At 42.0% G+C, this 25,708-nt stretch overlaps 1 protein-coding gene across 1 annotated transcript in view; it reads right to left on the bottom strand.

Moving 5' to 3' along the window:
* Positions 1-25,708, bottom strand: part of Prpf6 (pre-mRNA splicing factor 6) — a 54,343-nt gene that overhangs the window by 14,915 nt on the left and 13,720 nt on the right. Inside the window, exons 3-12 of the mRNA NM_133701.2 lie at positions 24,652-24,770; positions 20,100-20,178; positions 18,784-18,960; positions 18,430-18,585; positions 9,218-9,312; positions 8,660-8,816; positions 7,830-7,992; positions 4,596-4,714; positions 3,636-3,854; positions 33-155 (exon numbers count right to left, since the gene is read on the bottom strand). Coding sequence (NP_598462.1) covers positions 33-155; positions 3,636-3,854; positions 4,596-4,714; positions 7,830-7,992; positions 8,660-8,816; positions 9,218-9,312; positions 18,430-18,585; positions 18,784-18,960; positions 20,100-20,178; positions 24,652-24,770 — 1,407 coding nt within the window. The remainder of the gene's footprint in view (positions 1-32; positions 156-3,635; positions 3,855-4,595; positions 4,715-7,829; positions 7,993-8,659; positions 8,817-9,217; positions 9,313-18,429; positions 18,586-18,783; positions 18,961-20,099; positions 20,179-24,651; positions 24,771-25,708) is intronic.

Raw genomic sequence — 25,708 nt, 5'->3', positions numbered from 1 at the left:
CTACAGGCTGGAAAGCAAGCAAGGAAGCTTACACTGTCAGCGTCTTCCATCCAGGTGTGTTTGCGATCTTCCTCCTCAATCCCAATACCGATTACAGCACGCATGACAGCCTGGCACGTGGCCACACTCCCTGCCCTGTCACACTCCTCAGCATCCTGAAGGAGAAACAGACATTTTGTTTGGATTTTTTTAGTAAAATGAATGTTATTCCTGAATGATGACGACATACCTACTATCTTGGGCATATACTCTGGCAAACCCGAATAGCATATCTGCCATAGTGTTTCTTCATCGATCCCCCTGTCCTAATTTCTCTGCAGTTAAGTCCTCAATTAACATGCATGACTGAGTGAAACTACATTTATACATACAGTACATTTTAAGCAAGATCCAGTGATATACCACTTGCCTTATTCAGGGCTCTGGGTTCAATTCCTAAACTTCGGAAAAAATTATTTTAAAGATGTTGGAGGGGGGGAGGGGGGTGGGGACTGGTAAGAAGGTAAAGACATTTGCTATGAAATCCTGGTAACCTGAATTTAATCCCTAGGCGAGATCCAACTCCAAAAAGTTGTCTTCTGATTTCTACACTTACACTATAGCACATGACCCAAACACATTAAAAACAAGGCTGCATAGTGGCACATACTTTGAGCTAAAGAAACTTTGAAAGGAGTGGGAGTAAAAGACAAGTTAAAAAATATTTATACCCTTTGGACTAGAACTCACAACTTAAATTTAAAAAGAAAAAGAAAAAAAAGAGGAATACTTAGGCCTATATAAGAACTGTTAGTGGGCTGGGCAGTGGTGGCGCACACCTTTGAGCCCAGTGCTTGGAAGGCTGGGGCAGGCGGATTTCCGAGTTCAAGGCCAGCCTGGTCTACAGAGTGAGTTCCAGGACAGCCAGGGCTACACAGAAAAATCCTGTCTCGAAAAACTAAAAAAACAAAAACAAAAGAAAGAACTGTTAATGGGAGTTCCGCAAGGGAGATTAGATAAAAACCTGGGTTAAAGCAGATGGCCAATCACAGGAAGAGTCCACCGGGACAGGTCAGCATGCAGCAAGGCACTTCTAATTTTAGGGAAGCAGATTTGGGACACAGAGAGAAGACATATCTGTCTTAGGGTTTTACTGCTGTGAAAAGACACTGTGGCCAAGGCAAGTTTTATAAGGGCAACATTTAATTGGAGCTGTAAATCCATTCTCATCAAGGTGGGAACATGGCAGCATCCAGGCATGGTGAAAGAGAAGCTGAGAACTCCACATCTTCATCTGAAGGCTGCTAGTGGAAGACTGAATTCCAGGCAGCTAGGATGAAGGTCTTAAAGTCCACAACCACAGCACCACACCTATTCCAAAAAAGGCCACACCTTCTAATAGTGCCACTCCCTGGGCCGAGCATATACAAGCCATTACAATATGTATATCCAATTTTTTTCTCCATAAAAAAAAAAAAAGTTCTACATCATAAGACAGAGGGATGTGTTACTAAAAGTTGGGTATAATAAAAGGATGGACCATGTAGACACTAGCATATCCGGGGATCCATCCCATAATCAGCTTCCAAATGCTGACACCATTGCATACACTAGCAAGATTATGCTGAAAGGACCCTGATATAGCTGTCTCTTGTCAGAGTATGCCTGGGCCTAGCAAACATAGAAGTGGATGCTCACAGTCGGCTATTGGATGGATCACATGGCCCCCAATGAAGGAGCTAGAGAAAGTACCAAAGAAGCTAAAGGGATCTGCAACCCTATAGGTGGAACAACATTATGAACTAACCAGTACCCCGGAGCTCTTGACTCTAGCTGCATATGCATCAAAAGATGGCCTAGTCGGCCATCACTGGAAAGAGAGGCCCATTGGACACGCAAACTTTATATGCCCCAGTACAGGGGAACGCCAGGGCCATAAAAGGGGAGTGGGTGGGTAGGGGAGAGGGGGTGGGTGGCTATGGGGGACTTTTGGTATAGCATTGCAAATGTAAATGAGCGAAATACCTAATAAAAAATGGAAAAAAAAAAAAAAAAAAAAAGGAATTAAACTAGTGATCCAACAGACAAATGTTGTAAAGGATGAAGACATACAGTTTACCAGAAAACAAAATACAACAAATTTAAGTATCTGAAAAGAAACTATAAGCTATTCTCTTCTGTAAGATGCTAAACTGTTTCCAGGGACATTTTCAGATCAGTATGGTATCTTATCCTTTCATTAGATAGCACTGTACCAAGTGTGAGGAGATTGAGATCGCTAGTGTCAGAGGTTAGAGTTGTACAGGGCAGGAGCTTTGACAATCAGACTCCAGATCCTCCATCCTGTTCAGAATCAAAATGTGAAATTTTGTGTGTATGTATGTAGGCCGGGACCGAAGAGAGGTATCTAACCAAGTGGTAGACATAAAATAGTTTTAAAAAGTTAAGAACTAGTCCAGGAATGAGCCAAAGCTCATGGCCAACACATTTAATAATAAGTAGTAAGTCCCAGAGTCATTGCCCTTGGGAACTAAATGGCCAGGAGGAAAAAGAGTTTATAATTTTTTAAACCTATTGAGGACCTGAGTTCAAATTCTCTCCAAGTACCCACATAAAAAGCTAAGCATGTCTGGGCATGTGTGTGCAAGCCTTTAATCTTTAATCTTAGCACTCCAAATGCAGAGGCAGACAGTTCTCTAAATCAGAGGCCAGTCTAGTGTACTCAGTGCTACCAGCATTCAACACACTTTTCCTTTTTTTTTTTTCCCTGATGGCTTTTTGTGTACTCTGGTTTGCTTTAGCAAGGGTAGAAACTTATAAAAGCCATGAGGAGCCAGCCAGTAAGCACCCCTTGAAGGCCTCTGCATCATTCCCTGCCACCAGGTTTCTGCCCCGTTTGAGTTTCTGCCCTGATTTCTTTTGATGATGAACAGTGATATGAAATGTAAGCCAAATAAACCCTTTCCTCCCAAGTTGCTTTGGTCATGGTGTTTAATCACAGCAATATTAACTCTAACAACTGCAAAAGGGTGCTAGTCATCCATGTCTCATTCAGCACAAGACAACTCAAGGGACTGGCTCTGGCAAGAGCACACTCACAATGAGCCCGTGTGGGAACTCTCCAGTGCTGCCCTGTATCTTACGCGAGACCTTATGTAGAAGAGGGAGGAACGACTTGGTAATTAGAAGCACTGGCCACTCTTTAGAGGACCTGGGTTCAACTCCCAACACTTACATGGCAGTTTATCTATCTGTAGCTCTTCTGAGCACAAATATGCACGCAATCAAACACCTATATAAATAAAATTTCTGGGCTGGTGAGATGGCTCAGTGGGTAAAGCACCCGACTGCTCTTCCGAAGGTCCGAAGTTCAAATCCCAGCAACCACATGGTGGCTCACAACCATCTGTAATGATGAGATCTGACTCCCTCTTCTGGGGTGACTAAAGACAGCTACAATGTACTTACATATAATAAAAATAAATAAATAAATCTTAAAAAAAAAAATTTCCAAGAATTGTTATTTACTTACTTATTCAAAAAAGTCTTGCCTGGCCTTAAACTTGCAATCCTCCTGTCTTCACTTCCTGCGTGCTGGTACATGTATCCACTACCAAGCCTGACTGTTTAGAACAGAACCCTGAGTGAAAGCTTACCTGGATCCACTGTTCGCGGTTGATCTCTACACCATTGGCCCGTAGGGAGGTGATGGCTCGGTCAATGATCTTTTCCACCATCTGAGTGTTCCCATTGGCCTCCTCCAGTTTGGCAGCTGTGATCCAGATGTGCCGATCTGTAGGAATGTTCTCACGTGCTTTATTTAAGACCTTGCGAGCATTTTCATAAGTTTCTAGTCTTGCCAAAGCAAGCCATAGCTATACAAAAAAGAGCCATCAGGGGGGGAAAAAAAAAGAGGAGAAGTGTGTTGAATGCTGGTGGCACCTAGTGTCTTCCAGACTGGACGGCAAGCCAGTCTCAATGGTCCACAGCACTTCTGCAAAGTGCTTTCTGAAAGCTTAAGCAGAGCCTATATCACTCATAGGAGCCGTTTTCACTACATCAACTGTGTAGGTATACTTCTGACACTGGTTAACACAAAAGGTTGATGGGACTCTTTAAATGTGCAGGGTGCCAGACTTGACAGTAGGGGCTAGGCCAAAGGTGAGCAAGATGGATTCACAGACAGTTGTATGATGAAACTTAGCCTTCTGGAATTCTCATGCCTCAAAGCTACTAACTGCAACATTCCACCCCTAAAGTGTGCACTCACTCTTTATTTTAGTGTGAGTGTGAATGTGTGTGTATGTGTGCCAGAGTATAGTTCATAACATAGTTTTCTGTAGCTGTCAGGGATGAGCAAAGAAGACTCGGTTCTGTCTATCTCTGTCTGTCTACCACATGCACTGTGCACCACTCACTTGTACTTTGCACCATGGCAACTGAAGCTACCTGTTACCTTATTTGGCAGCTATTGTAGGATGCCATTTCAGGCTTCATATTGTCCTCTACTGCCAGGAATTATAGTTTAAATAAGCAGCATACATATGCAGTCTTAGTTAGGCACTGGACTTAGGCCTTCTGCAGTGGGGTGGTGGGCCTGAGCCCGGCAGACTCACCTCTACACTGGTGGGACAGCACTCTACTGCTCGGCTCAGCATGATTCTAGCATCTTCAGGCTCTTCAAGCTCAACAGCTGCTTTCCACAATCGAACAGAGTTTGGAACATGCTCAAGTGCTGGAAAAGGTCAAATAACAAGAGTGTCAGGAAAGTACTGCCAGATGGATAAGAAATGACCCCCTCCATGCCCCTACCCCTAACCCCTGATAATCAAGGGCTACAGACATGCCCATTTTGTGGGTTCTTTGATGTTGGGACAGACATAAAGCCAGACAGGAGACATTTTGATGTAGGATAGTTCTGCCATTGTTTGAGAGCTTTGTTCCTCTAAGCCTTTGTGCCACCCATCAGGGCAGGCAATCTTTGCAATGTTCCTTCCATTCTCAGAGCCAGAGCAGACCGGCTGCTCCAATGCATACAAACTAAGCCTTAGGTGTACATCACTATGCTGACTATAGCTGGCAAGTAGGAGCATCATGCACTTGAGATGTACAAGCCAGAAAAATGGGAGACATTCTATACAAACCCAAAGGGCCTACCTTTGGGGGAATTTTATAGGTTCTCAAGGTCTGGGGCACATTAGGACTTCCCTTCTATGATGAAACCCAGTACCTCTTTTCAGTAGGTACTTCTACTGAAAGTTAACACCTGGCCTGGAGCAAGGAGAGATGGCTCACAACCATCTGTACAGTTACAGTGTACTCATATACATAAAATAATTAAAAAAAAAAAAGAAAGTTAACAGCTAGTCTCAGAGCCTTAACCCTACAGGTGCACCCTCTGCCAATTGCTAAGTACTCTAGATTTTGCCACATGGTGAGACCTAAAAGGACAGACAACTCAACCGTGAATCTACTAGCTTCTTCTTACTCCACAGATCCGACTCCACAGATCCGACACCACTAGAATTAATTGTGCTAATCCTCAGCACAGAAGAAAGCTACACTCTCCTGCCACATCTGCTCACCTACTGAGGAAGATGATCCTAGCAGGGAACTAGGACTGGCTAAGACCACAAACATACCTGACCATGCCTCGGGATGGGGCAGATGTGGAGCTTCATCAGGATGGAAACAGAAAAGATGGGGTGGAGCAAAGGCAAGGACAGCATAGATCCCAATAGGATCCACAGGCAGACACTTCCCACAACTAGAAGCTAATGACTTGTCTGCTACCCTATGAGCGGATATATGGTTCTAGAAAAGCCTTAGGACCGAAGGACTGAGAAGAAAAAAGTCTTGTCCTAGGAGTAAAGTCACTGGGATAGTCCATTAAGACATACAGTGTGGTGGTCTGAATGAAAATGCCCCCATAGATTCATAGAGAGTAGCATTACTGGAGGTATGGCCTTGTTGGAGTTAGCGTTTCACCGGGGGTGGGCTTTGAGGTTTCAGAAGCTCAAGTCAGGCCTAGCAGCTCAGAGTCTCTTCCCATTGCCTGCAGATCCAGATGTAGAACTCACAGCTCCTTCTCTAACACCATGTGTGCCTGAATGCCATCATGCTTCCATCCATGAGGATAATGGACTACTGAACTGTAAGCCAGCCCCAACTAAATGTTTTCCTTTATAAGAGTGGCTGTGGTCAGGCAGGGCATGGTGGTATATGCCTTCAATCCCAGCACTCAGAAGGCAGAGGCAAATGCCTGGTCTACAAAAAGTGAGTCCAGGACTGCCAGGGCTCTGTTACACAGAGAAGCTGTGTTTCAGGAGGGAGTTAGGGGGTTGCCATGGTCATGGTGTCTCTTTCTAGCAATAGACCCCTAACTAAGACATTCATACAGGACGAGCCTTCTATCTATTTTTCACTTTAGTCAGCATGGTGGCCAGGCAGACTAGCTGGATAATTTCCCAAAGCTCTTAAGAGCACCAGAAGACAAAAAGGCCTTTAAGTCAAGTGCTCAACCTAACACGAAGTGCCACCACGTGCATATGTCAACTTACACAGCAGAGCACACAGGTCTCTGAATGTGCAGTGCTGTCTGAGACATTCCCATAGTCTTCACGTCCTACTTTTACTTCTCCAAACCTCACCACCAAAAGGCCTAGTCCAGAAGCAGAAAAATTCAGCCAAGCTGTGAGACCAGCACTGACTCCTGTGGTACAATCAGGTTGCCAACCACACTCTGGGGAGGCCATTTTCCAGGTCAGATGATCTTGAGTCTTAATTTAGCCCTTCTATTTGCAAGTATAAAGTTAAGAGTATGTAGAACCCACAAGGCAAAAACAAAAAGATTATACATTTAAGACTAGCCTGGGCCACATGTAAGACATGGCTACGTGTCTTTAAAAGAGAGAGAACACAAAAGAATGAAGGAAGGGAGGGAAGGAGGGGAGGGGGGAAGGAAGGAAGGAAGGAAGGGAGGGAGGGAGGGAGGGAGGGGAGGAAGGAGAGGAAGGAGAGGAAGGAAGGAGGGAGAAGGAGAGGGAGAGGGAGAGAGAGAGAGAGACAGAGAGAGAGACTATAGTCAAAAAAAGCAAAAAAGCACCAACTTATGATCCAGGCCTTAAAAGGTCTAGGTCGCCGGGTGTGGTAGCGCACACCTTTAATCCCAGCACTTGGGAGGCAGAGGCAGGTGAATTTCTGAGTTCAAGGCCAACCTGGTCTACAAAGTGAGTTCCAGGACAGCCATGGCTACAGAGAAACCCTGTCTCGGAAAAAAAAAAAAAAAAAAAAAAAAAACCCAAAAACCAAACCAAACCAAACAAACAAAAAAAGGTCTAGGTCACTGGATCACTAATCCAGGTAGAGAGATAACCCTTGATCCCTACACAAGAGGGAAAAGGAAATCCTAAGTCTAGTATGGTACACAGTATGGTATATTTGCCCCTTGTGTGCATGTGGTAACAGTGGTGTTTCTACCACTTCTTCCTCTTCCTTTGTGCACTTCACAATTCCATTTCCAGAGCACAGGCTATCCTGGAGGGGCCACAGAGTCACAAACCTGTCCTGAGTAAGGAAAACTTGGATGACAGTGAGTGCTGAGCTCATGCACTATAGAAAGGTAATGCATAGCCCCCCAATCAGTATGAGAACATCCCTACTAAGAAAGTCCAAGGGCAAAGGCAACCAGCCCAGGAAAAAGGACTAGCTCATTACCAGCTCCTTAACTATGCTCACAAAAAGTCTGAGCAGAGGAGGAGTGAAACTGCTCTCCAAGAGAACAAAACACCAGAAAGCAAGGCCACTACCTCCAAGGGACAGTCTGAGGAGCACCTCCCAGAGACGCTTACCTTTCCGAAGAACACGCTTCTTTGCTCGAATGTCTGTTTCTAGCTCTGCTGCTCTGATGTAAATCCTAACAGACTGCGGGAGATGACGGACAGCTTGTGCCACCACAGCCTTGGCTGTGTCCCCAGGCTGTAACCTAGCTGCTTCTAGCCAGACATCTTCACTCTGGGGGAAAGAGAGCAATAAGAACATGGACAGCAATAAGAATAAGAACATATGCCTGCCTGGGAAGTTCTCATTTGTGCCTAAAGTTCAAACAATTCCACAGAGGGTTTCTTTTATTATCAGAAATTACCTAATCCACACAGGAAAGCATATGACATTCAGTTGGTTTTATAGCACTTTTTGATCTCATCTTTATCATCCCACACAAAACCTGTGTTTTGTTTTGTTTTCGATTTACTTATTCTTATTTTATGTATACCGGTGTTTTGCTTGGATGCATATCCAGAAGAAGGCATCAGATCCCCCAGAACTGGATTTATAGGCAGTTGTGAGCTGCCATATGGTGTCTAGCAATCATAAGTCCTCCAAAAGCGCAGCCAGTGCTCCAAACTGCTGAGCCGTCTGTCCTGAGTCAACATCTAGGTTTTCTATATTATGTGGCCTGAGAAGCTCCCAGGTTTATCACTTTTAGTGATGTTAACCCTGCCATTATAAAGATAAGTCAGTCTCTGCTCCATACAAAAGCATCAAGAACTTCCTTTCCCTCCGTTTATAACCTTACACTGGCTCTATTTTTCCAGTGTAGGTACCATGCCCAGCAAAAAATAGAGGGTTTCCTGGGAGCATAAATCATGCAGCTGTCCAGAGAAATATGCTATAGCTTCACCTTGGGGCACATCTCTGTCCCTTTCATAATAAGGTTTCGAGCTACTTGTAACTTTCCAGTGACTTCTTCCAGGCGAGCTGATGCAATCCAAGCTGGTGGGTGATGAGGGTTTGTTTCTCGAACAGATTTGAGAAGTAGTCGTGCTTTCTTGATGTCACTGTAAATATTAGAAGGCACAAAACATCAGGCCACACTATTAGAGGTGTGGCAAGACCCAGGGAGAAGGCTGCTCCACGCATAAATTGTTAAGGAAAACATGCTGAAGTCATAAAATCCAAAACAGCTCTACTCTTTTTTTTGGGGGGTGGGGGGGACTGAGCAAACAAACTGAGGTCTGACTATCCAGACAGGAAACATGAAACCATTAACAAGCTGCTTTCTAGTTCATCATAGGCATTGACCTTATTATTTATAAAATATTTAATATACATAGTAAAGGAAAATCATTTCTCAGAACATCCATGTCATATTTTGACTGTATATTCTTTTTTTAGAAACTCCACAACAACACAGTAAGCAGAGTTCCCACTTCACCCATCAGTCCTGTGGCACACTCACTTTATGTCCCCGCCATGGGTTGGGATCATGGAATTTAGATCTGTCAGGTAGCCTTTGGGGTCCACAACAGTCTGCCCACTCACTGAGTCAGATACCTGCGAGACAGGTAAAGGTGCGAATCAGCTAGACATCACCAGTAATGTTTAAAACAATGAATTATTAACAACCCCGAAGGCCCTCCCATCACATCTCACTAAGAGTAAGTAGTCAGGAGGAAAACAACCTTATTGTAACTCAAACAACAGTTAGTGATTAGAAAAATGTCTTCTACATGAAAAGTGTAGAAATCGTCTACAAGGATTAATACTGTAGTATTAATTTCAGCATCACTGAAAGTGATAAACCAGGCAGCTTGTCAGGCCACATAGAACACCTAGAGGCTGAAGCCAGAGAGATTCAGCAGTTCAGAGCATGTAAAAATGGCTCCCATCGGCTCATATGCAAATACTTGGTTCCCAGTAGGTGAAACAATTTGGAAAGGCTTAGGGGGTGTGCCCTGTTGGAGGGGATGTATCACTGGAGGTGGGCTTTGAGGTTTCAAAAGACTTGGCTACTCTAGTAGTGTGTGTCTCTCTTCTAAGAAATGAAATGAGAAGAGAAAATAAAAGTAACCAAGACACTAAGACACAGAGAGATCCTAAAAGTCCTAGGGGGGGGGGGGGAGGAACTCAAGTAAACATTAAAAAAAAAAGTCTTTTCAAGATTGACTCAAGTAAAAAGTTGGTAATTTCAACTTTTTTAAAATTTCAATACAGCAGTTCATTGTACTATTCTTTTTTTTTTTCTTTCTTTTTTTTTTTTTTTTTTGGAGACAGGATTTCTTTGTGTATCCCTGGCTGTCCTGGGACTCATTCTGTAGGCCAGGCTGGTCTCCACCTGCCTCTGCCTCCCTGAGTGCTGGAATTAATCATTCTACTACTCTAATTGTAAGTTTTTACATTTCCATGATAAGCCATGTCTGACAACAGACATGTAATCCCAGCTACCTGGCAGGCTGCTGCAGGAATAACCAAAGTTTAAGGCCTATCTGACTACATGATGAGCTCAAGGCCAGCCTAGACTGGGAGCTGCTGAGTATTAGTTCCAAAATTAAAAACTACAAAGAAGCTGGGCATGGTGATGCATGGCTTTAATCCTAGCACTCTGGAGGCAGAAGCAGGTGGACCTCTGTTAATTCGAGGCCAGCTTGGTCTACAAAGTGAGTTCCAGGAGAGCCAGGGCTATTACACAGAGAAACCCTGTCTAAAACAAAAATAAACAAACAAAAAAAACTATTAACAGCCAGCCTGGGTACACACCTTTAATACCAGTACTCAAGAGGCAGAGGCAGGCAGAGCTCTGGTCTACACATCAAGTAGTATCAGCCAACTAGTGAGACTCTGACTCAAAAAAACAAAACAAAACAAAAAGTATAAAAAAGGCCTGAAGACTAGAGAGGTGGCTCACAGCAAGCATAAAGACCCAAATTAAGGGCTGGAGAGATGGCTCAGCAGTTAAGAGCACTGACTGCTCTTTTTTTTTTTTTTTTTGGTTTTTCGAGACAGGGTTTCTCTGTATAGCCCTGGCTATCCTGGACCTCACTTTGTAGACCAGGCTGGCCTCGAACTCAGAAATCCACCTGCCTCTGCCTCCTGAGTGCTGGGATTAAAGGCGTATGCCACCACGCCCGGCCCCTGACTGCTCTTCTGAAAGGTCCTAAGTTCAATTCCCAGAAACCACATGGTGGCTCACAATCATCTGTAATGGAATCTGATGCACTCTTCTGGTGTGTCTGAAGACAGCTACAGTGTGCTTCTCTAAATAATGATAAATAAATAATATCTTTTTAAAAAGACCCAAATTAAAATCCCCAGCAGTCATGTGTTACAAACAAACAAACAAAACAAACCCTATGCATGATCATGGGTACATGTAACGCAGCACTTGGAGGAATCCTGGGAGTTCACCAGCCGGTCAGTCTCACCACAACAGAGAGCTCAGGCGTCAGGTGCGAGGCAGGACACCTAACAGCCTCCCTCTGCTCATGTTTTCCTACTCTAACTCCATGGGTATAGGCTCTTTCCTGAGCAGCGCCTCCCCCCCCCCCCATTTTTGTTTGGGTTTTATTGCTGTGAAGAGACATCACAACCTTATAAGAGTTTATAAGAAACTCTTATAAAGGAAAACATTAATTGGGGCATAGTTTCATATCTTCATGGCAGGAAGCATGACAGCATGCAGGCAGGCATGGTGCTGGAGGAGCTGAGAGTTCTACATCTTGATCCAAAGGCAGTAGCAGGAGACTGCATCATACTAGCCAGACTTGAGCTTCACAGACCTCAAAACCTGCCCCCACAATGGCACACTTCCTTCAGCAAGGCCACACCACCTAATAGTGGCACTCCATATATGCCATTCCTGTTCAAACCAGCACTCACCCACCCACCCACCCACCCACACACACACACAACAAAGGTTTAGTAGTTCAGAAGTAGAATATTTGCCCAACTAGCGTATGCACAGCCCTGTGTTTGATCTCCAGAACTGAAAAAACAGAAACAAACAAAAAAGCAATGACAAGCAACAATAAAAGTATAAATAGCTATAATAATTTGATTTTTAAAATTCACAGGGTTAGGGATTAGTTTGACAGGAAAATGTTTGCCCAGTATGTATAAGACATGGATTTAATCCTCAGTACCTTAAAAAAATTGCAAGGAGGACAAGGTGGACATGCCTACAATATATCAGCACTTACAAGACAAAGGCAAGAAGACTATGAGTTCAAGACCACCTGCACTTCATAGTAAGTCCAAAGTCAGTCTAGGCTAACAGTGAGACTTATCTCAAAAAAAAAAAAAAAAAAAAAAAAAAAAAAAAAAAAACCTCAAAGAGGGATGCAAGGGCAGGTCAAATGTAGATCAAACAGTAGAGTGCTTGCCTATCAAAACCTCCCTGGGTTTGATCTCTAGCATCATATAAAGCAAGTTGTAGCCTCAGTACTAGGGAGATGGAGACAGGAAGATCCAAAGTACAGGGTCATACTGAACTACACACTGAATTCAAATTTACCCTGGATGAAACCCTGTTTCAAAAGAAGAACAACAACAACAGGGAGACTGGAGAGAAGGCTCAGTGGTTAAGAGCACTTGTTGCTCTTGCAGAGAACCAGGGTTTGGTTTCCAGCATCACATAGTTGCTCATAAACACCTGCAACTCCAGTTGCAGGGACCCAATGCCCTCTTGTGAATTTGAACACCACAAAGCACAAACATGTTACACAAACGTGTATTCAAACATGCAAGCAAAACCACTCATAAACATAAAATGGAATATAAAAAAATAAATAAAAAGGACAAACACTAAGCAAACAAGGGCAAACATCTTGAATATCTATTTCTTTAAATATTAACTACATAAAAGAACGGCCAACATTACTAATCATTAGGAATATGCAAATAAAATTACTACTTCACACTCATTACAATGGCTATTTTGGGAACCAGGAAAGATGGTTTAATTGGTAAGTGTTTGCCACCAAAGCATGAGGGCCTGAGCAGTGCCCATGAGAGCTGGGCACAGAAGTACCTGCTTGTAACTACAGTGCTAGGTGGATGGCAACAGGAAAATCTTCTGGGACCTGCAGGCCAGTCAGTCTAGTGGAAGTGGCTATCTCTAGCTTCAGTAAGAGACCCTGTCTCAAAAAAGAAGTGAGATGAGGGCTGGGAAATAGCTCAGCATGTAAGAGAACTTGCTGCCCTTGCAGAGGATATAGATTCAGTTCCCAGTACCCACATAGTGGCTCACAAGTGCAAGCTGTAATTAAGATCTTATCCCCTCTTCTAGCCTTCATGGGCAACACATATATATGGTGCATAGATATACATCCAGGCAAGATGTACATAAAATGCATAAAATGAAAATAAATCTTTTAAAAAAAAAGTCTGCTTAGTTGCAGTAGGAAGGCACTGTGTGTTATCTCCAACTACCTGGAGCAGTCCACAAATTCTGAGAAAGAACAAAACCAAAGAGAAAGAGATAAGGCTTGCTTAGAGCTAGGAGGTGTGGGGGTCTTTCCTCACCCACTGCAAGGGGCAAAAATTATGCCTTTAAAAATGTTTTTAAAAGACAAGATCTCACACTATAACCAGGCTGGATTCAGGCTCAAGGTGATAGTCCTGCCTCAGCTTCCTAAGTACTGAAATTACAGGTGTACCACCACACCTTTCAACACTCTTAAGAAAAGACAGGATAACAGCACAAAGCACAGAAAAAGGGGAAGGGAGAAGAATTACTTTTCTAGTGACTGGGCATGGTAGTGCGTGCCTAGAATCCCAGCACTTGGAAGATCACAGTAGAAGGATCAGGTCATCCTTGGCTACAGTGTGAAGCCCACTAGGCTACATGAGACTGTCTACCTTTCCTCCAAAAAGCCAGGTACAGTAGCTTATAACTATAATTCCAGCACTTGGCAGTCAGAGGCAAGAAAATTTCTACAAGTTCAAGACTAGCCTGGTCTACATAGTTTCAGGCCAATTACATGCCAAATCCTGTCTCAAAATAAAACAACAAAAATACCAAGAAGAACATGGCAGAAGCATTCTGTTTTATACAGCCCTGGCTTTGGTATTATTTGCCAATTTAAAAAAAAAAAGAAAGAAAGAAAGAAAGAACGAACAAATAAGGCTAAGGTAAGAGAATAAAAGACACCCAAAGCTGATGTCTGGCTTCCATACATAAGCGCATACAGACATGCATAAACCCACATAAACATGTACTGCATCACACACACTCACAGAGAGACAGACAGAAAGAATATTGAGCTAGAGAGAAGGCTTAGCAGTTAAAAGTGCTTTCTGCTCCTCCAGAGGACCTGAGTTCAGTTTCCAGAGCCCATGTCAGGAGACTCGTAACAGCCTATTAATTCCAAGACCAAGAGGACTGGATGCTTCTGGCATCCACGGGTATCTGTACACATACAGCAGACACACAACACACACAAAAAAACCATAGACACATGAATAAAAATAAACATAAAATAAAAATTGGGGAAAATGAGGAGAATCTAGAATCCTTACGCAGTTAGAGCTGTGAAATAATGCAACTACTACTACTATGGAAGCCAGTGTCACTGTTCCTAAAAAATTTAAACAAGGCTATCATTATGCCACAATTACACTTCTGAGAATATACCCTTAAAAACTGAAAACAAGGTCTGAAACAAGTATTCGTATGATCATGTTCAAGAGCAGCATTATTCTCAGAACCAAAAGTCAGAAACAAAGCATGTGTCCACTGAGAGGTTGATGAATAATACATGAATATACGTTCATACACACAATTAAATATTATTCAGTCTTATAAAGGAACAAATTTCTAATACATGCTAAACATGATCCAGGAAGACAAAGAGCCAAAAGCACAGTAAATGAAAATATATGGGGGCTGTGGAGATGGCTCAGTGGTTAAGAACACTGACAGCCAGGCGTGGGGGTGCACGCCTTTAATCCCAGCACTCAGGAGGCAGAGGCAGGTGGATTTCTGAGTTCGAGGCCAGCCTGGTCTACAAAGTGAGTTCCAGGTCAGCCAGGGCAGAGAAACCCTGTCTCAAAAAACCAAAAAAAAAAAAAAAAAAAAAAAAAAAAAAACAAACTGACTGTTCTTTTGCAGAGGATCTGGGTTCAATTCCTAACACGCGCATGAAAGCTTACAACTGTCTCTAACTCTGGTTTTAGAGGGTCCAACACCCTCCCACAGACATACTTGCAAGCAAAATTCCAACATAAATGAAATAAAAATAAGAATATAAAACATGGGGGCTGGTGAGATGGCTCAGTGGGTAAGAGCACCCGACTACTCTTCCGAAGGTCCAGAGTTCAAATCCCAGCAACCACATGGTGGCTCACAACCATCCGTAATGAGATCTGATGCCCTCTTCTGGTGTCTGAAGACAGCTACAGTGTACTTACATATAATCAATAAATAAATTAAAAAAAAAAAGAATATAAAACATTTTTTAAAAGTTCCTCTATTGAGGGCTGGAGAGATGGCTCAGAGGTTAAGAGCACTTGGTTGTTCTTCCAGAGGTCCTGAGTTCAATTCCCAAGAACCACATGGTGTCTCACAAGAATCTGTAATGGGATCTGATGACCTCTTCTGATCTGTCTGAAGACAGCTACAGTGTACTCATATACATGAAATAAATAAATCTTTTTTTTTTTTTTTAAGTAACTCTGTTAAAGACAAAGGAGGAGGAGAAGGAAGAGAAAGAAGAATAGCAGCAGCAAGACAGACAGTCAGGCAGTGGTGGCACATGCCTTTAATGTCAGCACTCAGAGGCCAACCTGGTCTACAAAGTGAGTTCCAGGACAGCCAGAGCTACCTAGAGAAACTCTGTATTGAAAAATCCAAAAATAAATAGATAAATAGAATAAAAGAAAAGTACCTATAATGAGTCCATCTAAGTTATTGAAAGCAGAATGGAGGTTGTTGAGGATTAGGGTAGAGGTAGACTGTTAAGTGTTTAACATAAATAGTTTTAGGGGGTCTGAGGAAATGGCTCAGTGGTTAAGAGCACTGACTGCTCTTCCAGAGGTCTTAAGTTAAATTCCCAGCATCATGGACATGGTAGCTCAAAACCATCTGCAATGGATTCCGATGCCTTCTTCTGGTGTGTCTGAAGACAGCTACAGTGTACTCATATAAATAAAATAAATAAATCTTAAAAAAACGTTTCAGTTTGAGATGGCAAAGAGTTTTGGAGGTGGATGGTAGTGATGCTTGTATAATAGTGCGAAAGTACTTACATCGATAAACATAAAAATGACTAAAATGTCCAGGCATCATGAACATTATTATATCTGTATATATGTATATTATATTGGCATATTATATCTGTAGCCCCATCAAGGCAAGAGGCTCACTTAAACAACGTAAGAGGACAGCCTAACCACAGGCATACTAAGACCCTGTCTTACATAAACACATGCAAAATGGTTAAAATGGTAAATTATAGTGCTGGGGTACAGTTCAGTAAGTATATTGCTTATCTAGCAGGAGTGAAGCTCTGGGTTCTACCCTAACAATTATTTTTATCAAGGGTAGAGAGGGACATAAAGAAAATAAAACCTGTCAGACATAGAGGTGCGCACCTTTAGTCCCAGTAATCCCCAGTCAGAGGCAGATGGACCTGTGATTTAGAGCCCAACCTGGTTACACAGTGAATACCCAGTCAGGGCTACACAGTGAGAAAAAAAAATTTTTTTTAAGAGAAAGAATTAAAAAAAAAAAAAAAAGGATGTAAAGTTATCACGGTACATATTTTTCCTGTTTTGGGTTTGTTTGTTTGTTTTTGTTTTTTGTGAAGGTTTTTTGTATTTGATTTTTTTTTCCCCAAACAAGCCCTGGCTATCCTGGAACTTACTCTGTAAAACTAAGCTGGCCTCAAACTCAGAGATATGCCTGCCTCTGTCTTCAGAGGGGAGTGTGCTCCTCCACCACCTGGCTCTGTTTATTTTTGTTTTGTTTTGGTTTGTTTTGGTTTGAGTTTGGAGATAATAGTTCTGAGGTAGAACACCTGCCTAGTATAATCAAGGCCCTGGGTTCCATCCTTGGCACCACGAGAAGAGAAGAGAAGAGAAGAGAAGAGAAGAGAAGAGAAGAGAAGAGAAGAGAAGATGAAACAGAATAGCATTAATTGCTTCTCACTGCTCTTACAACAGCTCTGGAGGAAAAACAATAAACCAAAGGCAACAAAATGACACTGATATTAAATACAAATCAAACTGGAAAATCTACTGTCACAATAAAGATGTTTCTCAGACCCTCAGAGACTAACAAGGCTGGAGAGATGTTACACTGCTCTTCCAGAACCCAGACTTTTGATTCACAAAATCCACATGCTGGCTCATCTTTAACTCTGATTCCAGGGAATCCAATGCCCTCTTCTGGCAGCTGTAGACACTGCACACACACAGTATACAAGACATACAATACAGGGAAAACACCCATACACATAAAATAAAAATAAACAAATCTTTAGAAAAAAATTGACAAACTGGAAGTTCACTGAGTTCAGAGATGGACAGTGTACTTTAAACAGGCAGAGGTAACAAACAGAATCCAGCTGTGCCAGGTGCCAGAGCATCATCAGCAGGTCCAGGATAGGAGTGTAGAACAAGGAAGGTAATATTCAAAGTAAAAATTCCACTTCAAAGACATTACAAAAATGCTAACTTAAATGTGCTGCATAGAAGTCTATGAATTCGAAACACAGTAAGTTAAGAGAAAAAAAAAAGGAAAAACCACCCAGAATTTCTCTGAAAATCAACTACTGAGACCATGCATGGCATCAGTCAACTGTGATTCTAGCACACAGAGGCTGAAACAGGAGTTTGAGAATAAACTTGGGAGGAAAAGATAGGAACTCTGTGAATTCTAAGTCAGCCTAGTTTATATAGAAAGTTACAGGCCAGCCTGAGGCTACACAGTAAAAATGCTGCCTAAGAAAAGAAAAGAAAAGAAAAGCAGAGCAGAGCAGAGCAAGGGCCAGGGCCAGGGCCAGGGCCAGAGATGCAGCTCAGTCATAGCATGCTCACCTAGAATATAAAAAAAGTCCATCTCTCCAATAGCACACACAAAAAAACCATTAAATCACACTGCATATTTTACAAGGTAAAATAGGCATACACAAGTTAACATAAAAGGTGCAATCAATAAGCTATTGAGTTTTTTATTATAAAATACTTGCTGTTATAAATTTTCAAAAATACAGTAACAAAGGGTTAGGAATTTAGTTCAGTGGTAGAACACTTGCCTAGCAAGTATAGAGCCCTGAATTCATTCCCAGTGCTTACAGAGTTAAGCTTTATCAACAGAGCATATGGACTTTGTTGGGAACACACTCATCCCCTATAATGGCCATATACCACCAAGGGACAGACTAGCAGGACAAACGGGGCTGGACCTTTATTTGTTTTGCTGTGTGTGTTGGCATGCCCTATAGAGAATCACACAAATACTCACCTGTAGAAAGAATCTCACCTACTCTATGACAGGGCAGAGTATCAATTTCATGATAAAACACAAAGATAAACTTTACACATTTCTGTTTTTAATTATTGAGTGTTTTGTTGCACACGCTAGGTAAGTGACGAACAACTGAGCAACATCCCCCAAATATTTTGCTTTTTCCCCATTTCAGTAATAAGAAAAGATGCATTACGAATTCTCACCTGGCTAAGCCTCATGTCCATCAGGGTATTCCTTGCCTGGCCAATCTTCCTCATGTCCAGCTCCCCTGTACCAGGTGTCATCAATCCAGGTGTCATTCCACCTGGGTATGGAGTGTTCAGGCCTCCCGGGTAGGGTGTGTTCAGACCTCCAAATTGCTAGGGTGAGGATAAGACAGTGGTTTGAACTGTCATACTGAAGATCCCCACCCACCTCGTCTCTATGTCCTAATGAGGCATGGCTACACTGACTCTTGCCACAGCACAGTTAGCTACAAAAACAATCAACACTCACCCTTCTCACCACACCCTCATCCAGACTAAAGAAGCCCCATTTGCCTCTGTTCAAATACTCACAGTCTGTCGGGGATCCACAGAAGTATGGTTCTCTCCAGTCTGTAAATGTTTGGCAAAGAAACTATCAGGAACAGGAGTCAGCTTCTCATAACGTGGGTTCCGTTGACGTTTGTTTCTGGCATCGCCAACTTCTGGGATGCTCAGCCACTCTTCTTCTGTGACTTCTGCCAGCTTCCTCTGGAGATACATAGATCCCAAACATGAGTTCTTGTTAGATGTCACACTTGCTCTCCCCAAGCCTCTGGCCTATTGTGCCTTAGAAAAGACAGAAATGCTTTTTCCATTTAAAAAAACTTGATAGCCAGGCAGTGGTGGCCCACACCTTTAATCCCAGCACTTGGGACGAGGGGGCAGGCGAATTTCTGAGTTCAAGGCCAGCCTGGTCTACAGAGTGAGTACCAGGACAGCCAGGGCTGCACAGAGAAACCCTGTCTTGAAAAACCAAAAAAAAAGAAAAAAAAAAAAAAAAAAGAAAAACAACTTTATTCTTTATTGCATGTAATGTATATGTATGTGTGCATACGCATACACGAGGATACATGCAAGAGCTTTTACCTACTGAGCCGCACTGATAGCCCTGGTTTTCCACTTACTTTAGAGAAATCAATTCATTGGGTTGGCACTATTTTACCAAAAAGTAAATTATCAGATCAAAGTCTAATAGGTAGTTTGGAAAGACTATGCCTAAATGAAGAGAAATTTAATAAAGACTGTTTTCCTACCTTTAACAGTAAAAAATGGGATTTCTTTTTTTTTTGGCTTTATTTTTATTTTTTTAATTTTTATTTTTTTGGTTTTTCGAGACAAGGTTTCTCTGTATAGCCCTGGCTGTCCTGGAACTCACTTTGTAGACCAGGCTGGCCTCGAACTCAGAAATCCACCTGCCTCTGCCTCCCAAGTGCTGGGATTAAAGGCGTGCGCCACCAACACCCGGCTGGCTTTATTTTTTTAAGGATTTATTTATTATTATACATAAGTACATTGTAGCTGTCTTCAGACACCAGAAGAGGGCGTCAGATCTCATTACGGGTGGTTGTGAGCCACCATGTGGTTGCTGGGATTTGAACTCAGGGCCTTTGGAAGAGCAGTCAATGCTCTTACCCACTGAGCTATCTCGCCAGCCTTTTTTTATTTTTTAATGTATATAACAGATGATCAAACTGACACTGAAGCACAAACTTCCCTAAGCAATTAATCCTCTGAGCTAAGTAAAGAGCATCATTAGTAAAGGCTCCATAGCATTGCACCAGAGCAGTCCTGCCTTCTGCTGCTTAGGTGAAGGCCTGGAAGCCAGTAATGCTAGCCCACCTGCTCACCTTAAGGTCTGAAAATTGCTGCTGGATTTTGGGACGTTCCATTCGGTATTTCTCAATCTCTTCTTTCTCCCTTTGCTCTCTAGGAAATAAAACATGTACCTGCATTAGAAATATCACATGTAGGCTTAGGGCACTTGTTCCCATAGAGAACCCAGGGTTATTTTCCCAGGACCTACGTGGTAGCTCACAGCCATCCACTGCTCCAGTTCTAAGGGGTCCAATGAATGCCTGTTTTTGACATCTATGGGCACTAGGAAGGCACTTAGAACATATACATACACGTAGGCAAAAAAGTCATATATATATAAAATAAATAAATCTTAAAAATGAAACCCATTAAGGAAAGAAAATTATCTATTGCAAAACAAAATTGGTTTGTTGTATATCTTAATTAAATAACCAAAAACAATTCCACACATTTAATAGCTAACTAGAATGTATTTTAGGCAACTATAGATATAGTAGCAAATCTAGTTGTTCAATTATTTACCAAAGAAAACAGGCAAAAACTAAATAAACTGGGTATCTTACTTTCAGAGATATTCAAGTAATAGTATGTTTACATCAAAATAAACCTATTGTAGTCAGGCAAAGTAACATACACCTGTAATCTGAATACTGGGAGGCAGAGGTAGGCAAATCTCTGTAAATTCAAGGCCAGTCTGGTCTATGTATCTATGTAGGGAGTTCTGGGACAGCCAGGACTATGTAGAGAGACCCAGTCTTTAAAAAAAAGAAAAAGAAAAAGAAAAAAAAGAACACTATCAGGAAAATATATTTTACTCCCCTAAACTGCACACCTGGCCACACTTTAACCCTGTACACTGTAGTGTTAGATGTAATGGACCAGCCTGACTCCATTTTAAGGATGGAAACCGTTTTGTTATAAGGTCAGAAGAAGTTCATTTCCATTTGCTGCAAAATTCAAGTTGACCATGCGTTAGCCTGTTTCTAGAATTTGACATGGTCCCCACCCTATGGAGTTTGACTCACACCTTGAATATACCCAAATAAAATGTTCTGCCTAATAATTTAAAAATGTTTAGCCAAGTCCCCACATAACCAAAATTCTCTAAAAATCTTCTAACCCTCAAACCCCCCCTAGCCTTGCTGGGGTTTTTTGTTTTTATTTTTTAACTTTATAAACCCTATATTCCTATGTACAATGCTATGTTGCTTAATAAATGGAGTCAAGGTGGCAAGTGAAAGTCTAGATTGTTTTGGTTTGAGTTTGTGGTTTGGAAGTTCATGCCACATGTCTCCACTGTAAAACGGAATGAGTCAAACGAGGCTTGGTGGGTGAAGCAGACTACAGGGGTCGTGTAGAGAGCAAGCTGAAGTGGTCACTGTGGTGGTCACTTGGTGCTATGTTGGGCAGGTTTGGAACCTGGGTGCCCTATTTAAGATGCAAGGCTCTCATATTTGTTCTGGAGGGCTTTAAGGTAGCATCTTACACTGAACTCTTAATGTGTCAAATCTGTGTGTCTAGCTAGCCCTCATTATACAAGATACAAAAAAAACCTTGTATTTTATTTGACAAGCTGTAAGCCAAGATTGAGCGGGTCCTGAGCTATTCTGTTACATCCAACCCATAGGCCCTGCATTAACTTTGATGCTTAAGTCTTACTGGGTTATTTCTGCCCTGTCAACCTGTCCTCAGGATCTACTTCTCCTTGCAAGATGCTCAGGATTCATCCAGCCTCCTGGTGGCCTCCTCCTCTCTCCATCTCCTGTCTTCTCCCTGTGGTCTCTCTTGAGACCCCTCACATGATTCTTAGGTCCCGCCTTTTTCTCTCTACTGCCCAACCATAGGCTCCAGCCTTTTATTAACTAGTCACTTTAAATTGGGGAGCAAGGTTTACACAACAAAGGCCAGTGTATGTAAGAAGTGTCACTCATCTGGGGGCAATCAGATCTTGGAGTTGAGAATTTAGCATTTGAATACATAGCAGCAGACCAACCCCAATCCCTGTGCTTATGTTCTCTTAGTACGTTACCTTAATATGGCAAGTTCTGAATTCTGTGTCCTAGTTTTGGGAAAGTTTATAGGAAATGAGCACATGATACTGCGAGGCATAGTTATGTTGCTATGTAAGTTTTGTTTGGATTTATTTTTGAAGCGAGTATCTAGTGCAGGCTTCCTGGAATTTGCTGAAATATAGCCTAGGCCTGCCTTGAACTCAAGAGATTTTCCTGCTTCCACTTCCCAAGGCACGAGATTAAAGACAAGTTTCATGTGTTCAGAAGAAACCATACTCTGAGGTGGGCGTTGTTATGCACACCTTAAATCCCAGCATTTGGGAGGCAGAGGCAGGCCGTTCCATAAGTTCTGGTCTGTCCTTGCAGTCAGCAAGAGGAAAAACCTGTTAATCCCCTCTAACTAGAGTAAAGCCCATTACCCATATTTTTTGGTCAAATTAACCAAGCTTTATTTTCTGTCATACAGTGCTATCTTCCTAAAGCGGGGTTTGAAAATATAGCATTGAACACAGGAATATAGGGTTTATAAAGTAAAAAAAACAGCAAAGCTAGAGGGTTTTGAGGGTTAGAAGTTTTTTAGAGGAATTTTGGTTATGTGGGGACTTAGCTAAACATTTTTAAATTATTAGGCAGAACATCTTATTTGGGTATATTCAAGGTGTGAGTCAAACTCCATAGGGTGGGGACCATGTCAAATTCTAGAAACAGGCTAACGCATGGTCAACTTGAATTTTGCAGCAAATGGAAATGAACTTCTTCTGACCTTATAACAAAACGGTTTCCATCCTTAAAATGGATCAGGCTGGTCCATTACAACTAACACTACAGTGTACAGGGTTAAAGTGTGGCCAGGTGTGCAGTTTAGGGGAGTAAAATATATTCCCTCTCTCTCCCTCCTCATGGTGACTTCCCTGGCCTCCTTCCTTGGGACCAGTGAACTTGCCTGCAGTTTCCCAATAAACCTCTGTGTGTGTGTGTGTGTGTGTGTGTGTGTGTGTGTGTGTGTTTTAATCTGGTTTGAACTGGTTCATTTCACTAGTGGAGAAATAACTTATCACCAAGCACACATATGATACACAGATATACATACAGTCAAAACACTCATATACATAAAAATAATACAAGTTTTAGAAGATTCTTGAAAGCTCAAAATATTTTTTTAAAAAAAGACAGAGAAAAAAGAAAAAAGGAAAAAGAAAAAAAAAAAAAAAAAAAAAAAAAAAAGGCCAGGCAGTGGTGGCACATGCCATGCCTTTAATTCCAGCACTTGGAAGGCAGAGACAAACAAATCTTAGTTTAAGGTCAGCATGGTCTACAGAGCGAATTATAGGAAACCAGTACTGCACAAAGAAACCCTGTCTTGAAAAGCTGAAAAAAAAAAAAGGAAAAAAAAAGCTGAGGCTATATAGCTGAGGTGTATGGGGAGGGGGGAGCATACAGTTAATTCACTAGTAAAGTATCTGCATAGCACACACAAGGTACATGTTTCTGAAAGACAAAACAAAACAACCTAAAAGCTGGGCATTGAGGCACACACCTTTATACCAAGCACCTGGGAGGCAGTGGCAGGTATATCTTTGTGAGTTCAAGATCAGCATGGTTTACATAGTAAGTTCCAGAGCAGCCAGAATTACAGGCTGAGACCCTGTCTGGGGATGGAGACATAGTTCCCAGGTTTCAGTCTCTGCATACTCCCTCAAAAAAGGTAACACACTGCTGGACATGGTGGTGTACACACTAAAGAGGCAGAGGAAGACAGATCCCTGTCAGTTCCAGGCTGGCCAAGCTACACAATGAGACCCTGTCTCAAAGCAAGAAAGAAAAAAAAAAGGTGTAGAGACAATGTTATTGTGCCCTGTGTAAAGATTATCCTTGTATTATTTAAATGCTGATTTATGTGGCCCCATATCTAGTTGCAATCCTTATTCCAAGAATCTCCTATCTCAAAGTTGTGTAAACATTGCTCCCCAGTTATACCCTGTTTGGTAAATACAGAACTGATCAGTCAATGACTGAGCAGGGGAGAGAATGGGGGTAGACTTCCAGCCAGGGGGAGGAGAGGAGGAGAAAGGAAATGGGGATCCAGCCAGGGACCCAGAAGATACCATGAGGAAACAGCTGGAGCAGAGAAAACCATAAAATGCAAGCACCTCAGGGATTGTGGCTGGGAGGTGGTCAGACCAGTTTACAGGGTTAAAAAGATTAAGACTGTTCAGTGCTTGTGCCTTAAAGTTTTAAATAAATAAAATAGTCCAGTCTAAATTATTTGGGAATAGCTGAGTTAGGCAAAAACTGCAACAGTTATAAATCTGCACTAACAAAAAGTATTCCTGATCACAAAGTAATGCCCCAAACTCTGCTGCTCTGCTGCAGCTTCTAGCTCTGAGGCTGTCCTAGCTCTGAGGCTGTCTTGCAAACACCCAGCACTTACGCAGGTGCGGCTGTTACAAACTAAGGTCCAAGTAGCCTCCAAAGTCAACATACAGACTACTATTGCAACTTTCCTCCCAGCCCCAAATAAAACAGAACAGCAAAAAAGTTATTTTGATAAACACAGTATGGAACAGCATACCTTCTCTCTTTTCTTCTCTCATCCATCCTTTTATCCAGAGCTGCATAAATAGCATCTGCTTCCTCATCATCTTTTTCATAGGGCCCACTTGAGAAGAGGCTCCCAGCATAGCCATTAAACTAAGAACCAAACAACACATTTAAAGGATCAGCCTTCCCACCAACATAGAAAGCATGCAAAACACTCACATGTAAAATAACTAAATCTTAAAAAAAAAAAAAAAAAAAAAAGACAGAAGGGCTATTCCAGTTAGAGGAAACTAAGCATACTTGTTCACTTCTGCTGCTATAATAAAATATCCTGCTTTAAAAAAAAAAACAAACAAACAAAAAAAAAACTTAGGAAAGAAAGGGTTTATTTGATTTACAATTCCAGGAAAATTACAGAGGGAAAGGCTCAGAGAGCTGAACATAGCACATCCATATTCAAAGGCAGAAAATAAACACAACCTTGCTTCCATCAGGAAACTAGCTTTCTTCACCCTTATATAATTCAGGGCCCATGAAATATTGCCACCTACATTCTGGGTGGGTTTTCTTACTTCAATCAATAATCAAGACAAACGCCAATAGACAGGCCCACAGGACAGCCTGATCCTGATAATTTCTTTATTGAGACTTTCTTCCCAGGTGATTCTAGATTATGCCAACCTGATAGTTAAAAGTAAAATCTGTACCTTAGTTAATAATACAGTGTCAATATTTATTCTAGGATTCCATAATTTATTAAAATTTGTAAGATAAGACAAACTTCCTTTTTTGAAACAGATTTCACCATGTAGCTCTGGCTGGCCTAGAATTTGCTATGTAGAACTTGCTGGCCTTGAACTCACAGGGTGTACCTGCTTCTGCGTCCTGAGTGCTGGGCTTAAAGGCACAGGTCACTATGCCCAATAGTTTAATTACTTTTAGTATTTTATATATTCTGAGACAAGGTCACACTTTGCATCACTGACTGGCCTGGAATACCCTGTGTAGACCAAGATAGCCTCAAACTCACAGAGATTCACCTCCCTCTTCCTCCTGACTACTGAAATTAAAAGCACGCACCATCACAA

The sequence above is a fragment of the Mus musculus genome, chromosome 2 (genome assembly GCF_000001635.26).
Source record: "Mus musculus strain C57BL/6J chromosome 2, GRCm38.p6 C57BL/6J".
NCBI classification, from domain to species: domain Eukaryota; kingdom Metazoa; phylum Chordata; class Mammalia; order Rodentia; family Muridae; genus Mus; species Mus musculus.
This window is presented reverse-complemented; position numbering and strand designations above follow the sequence as displayed.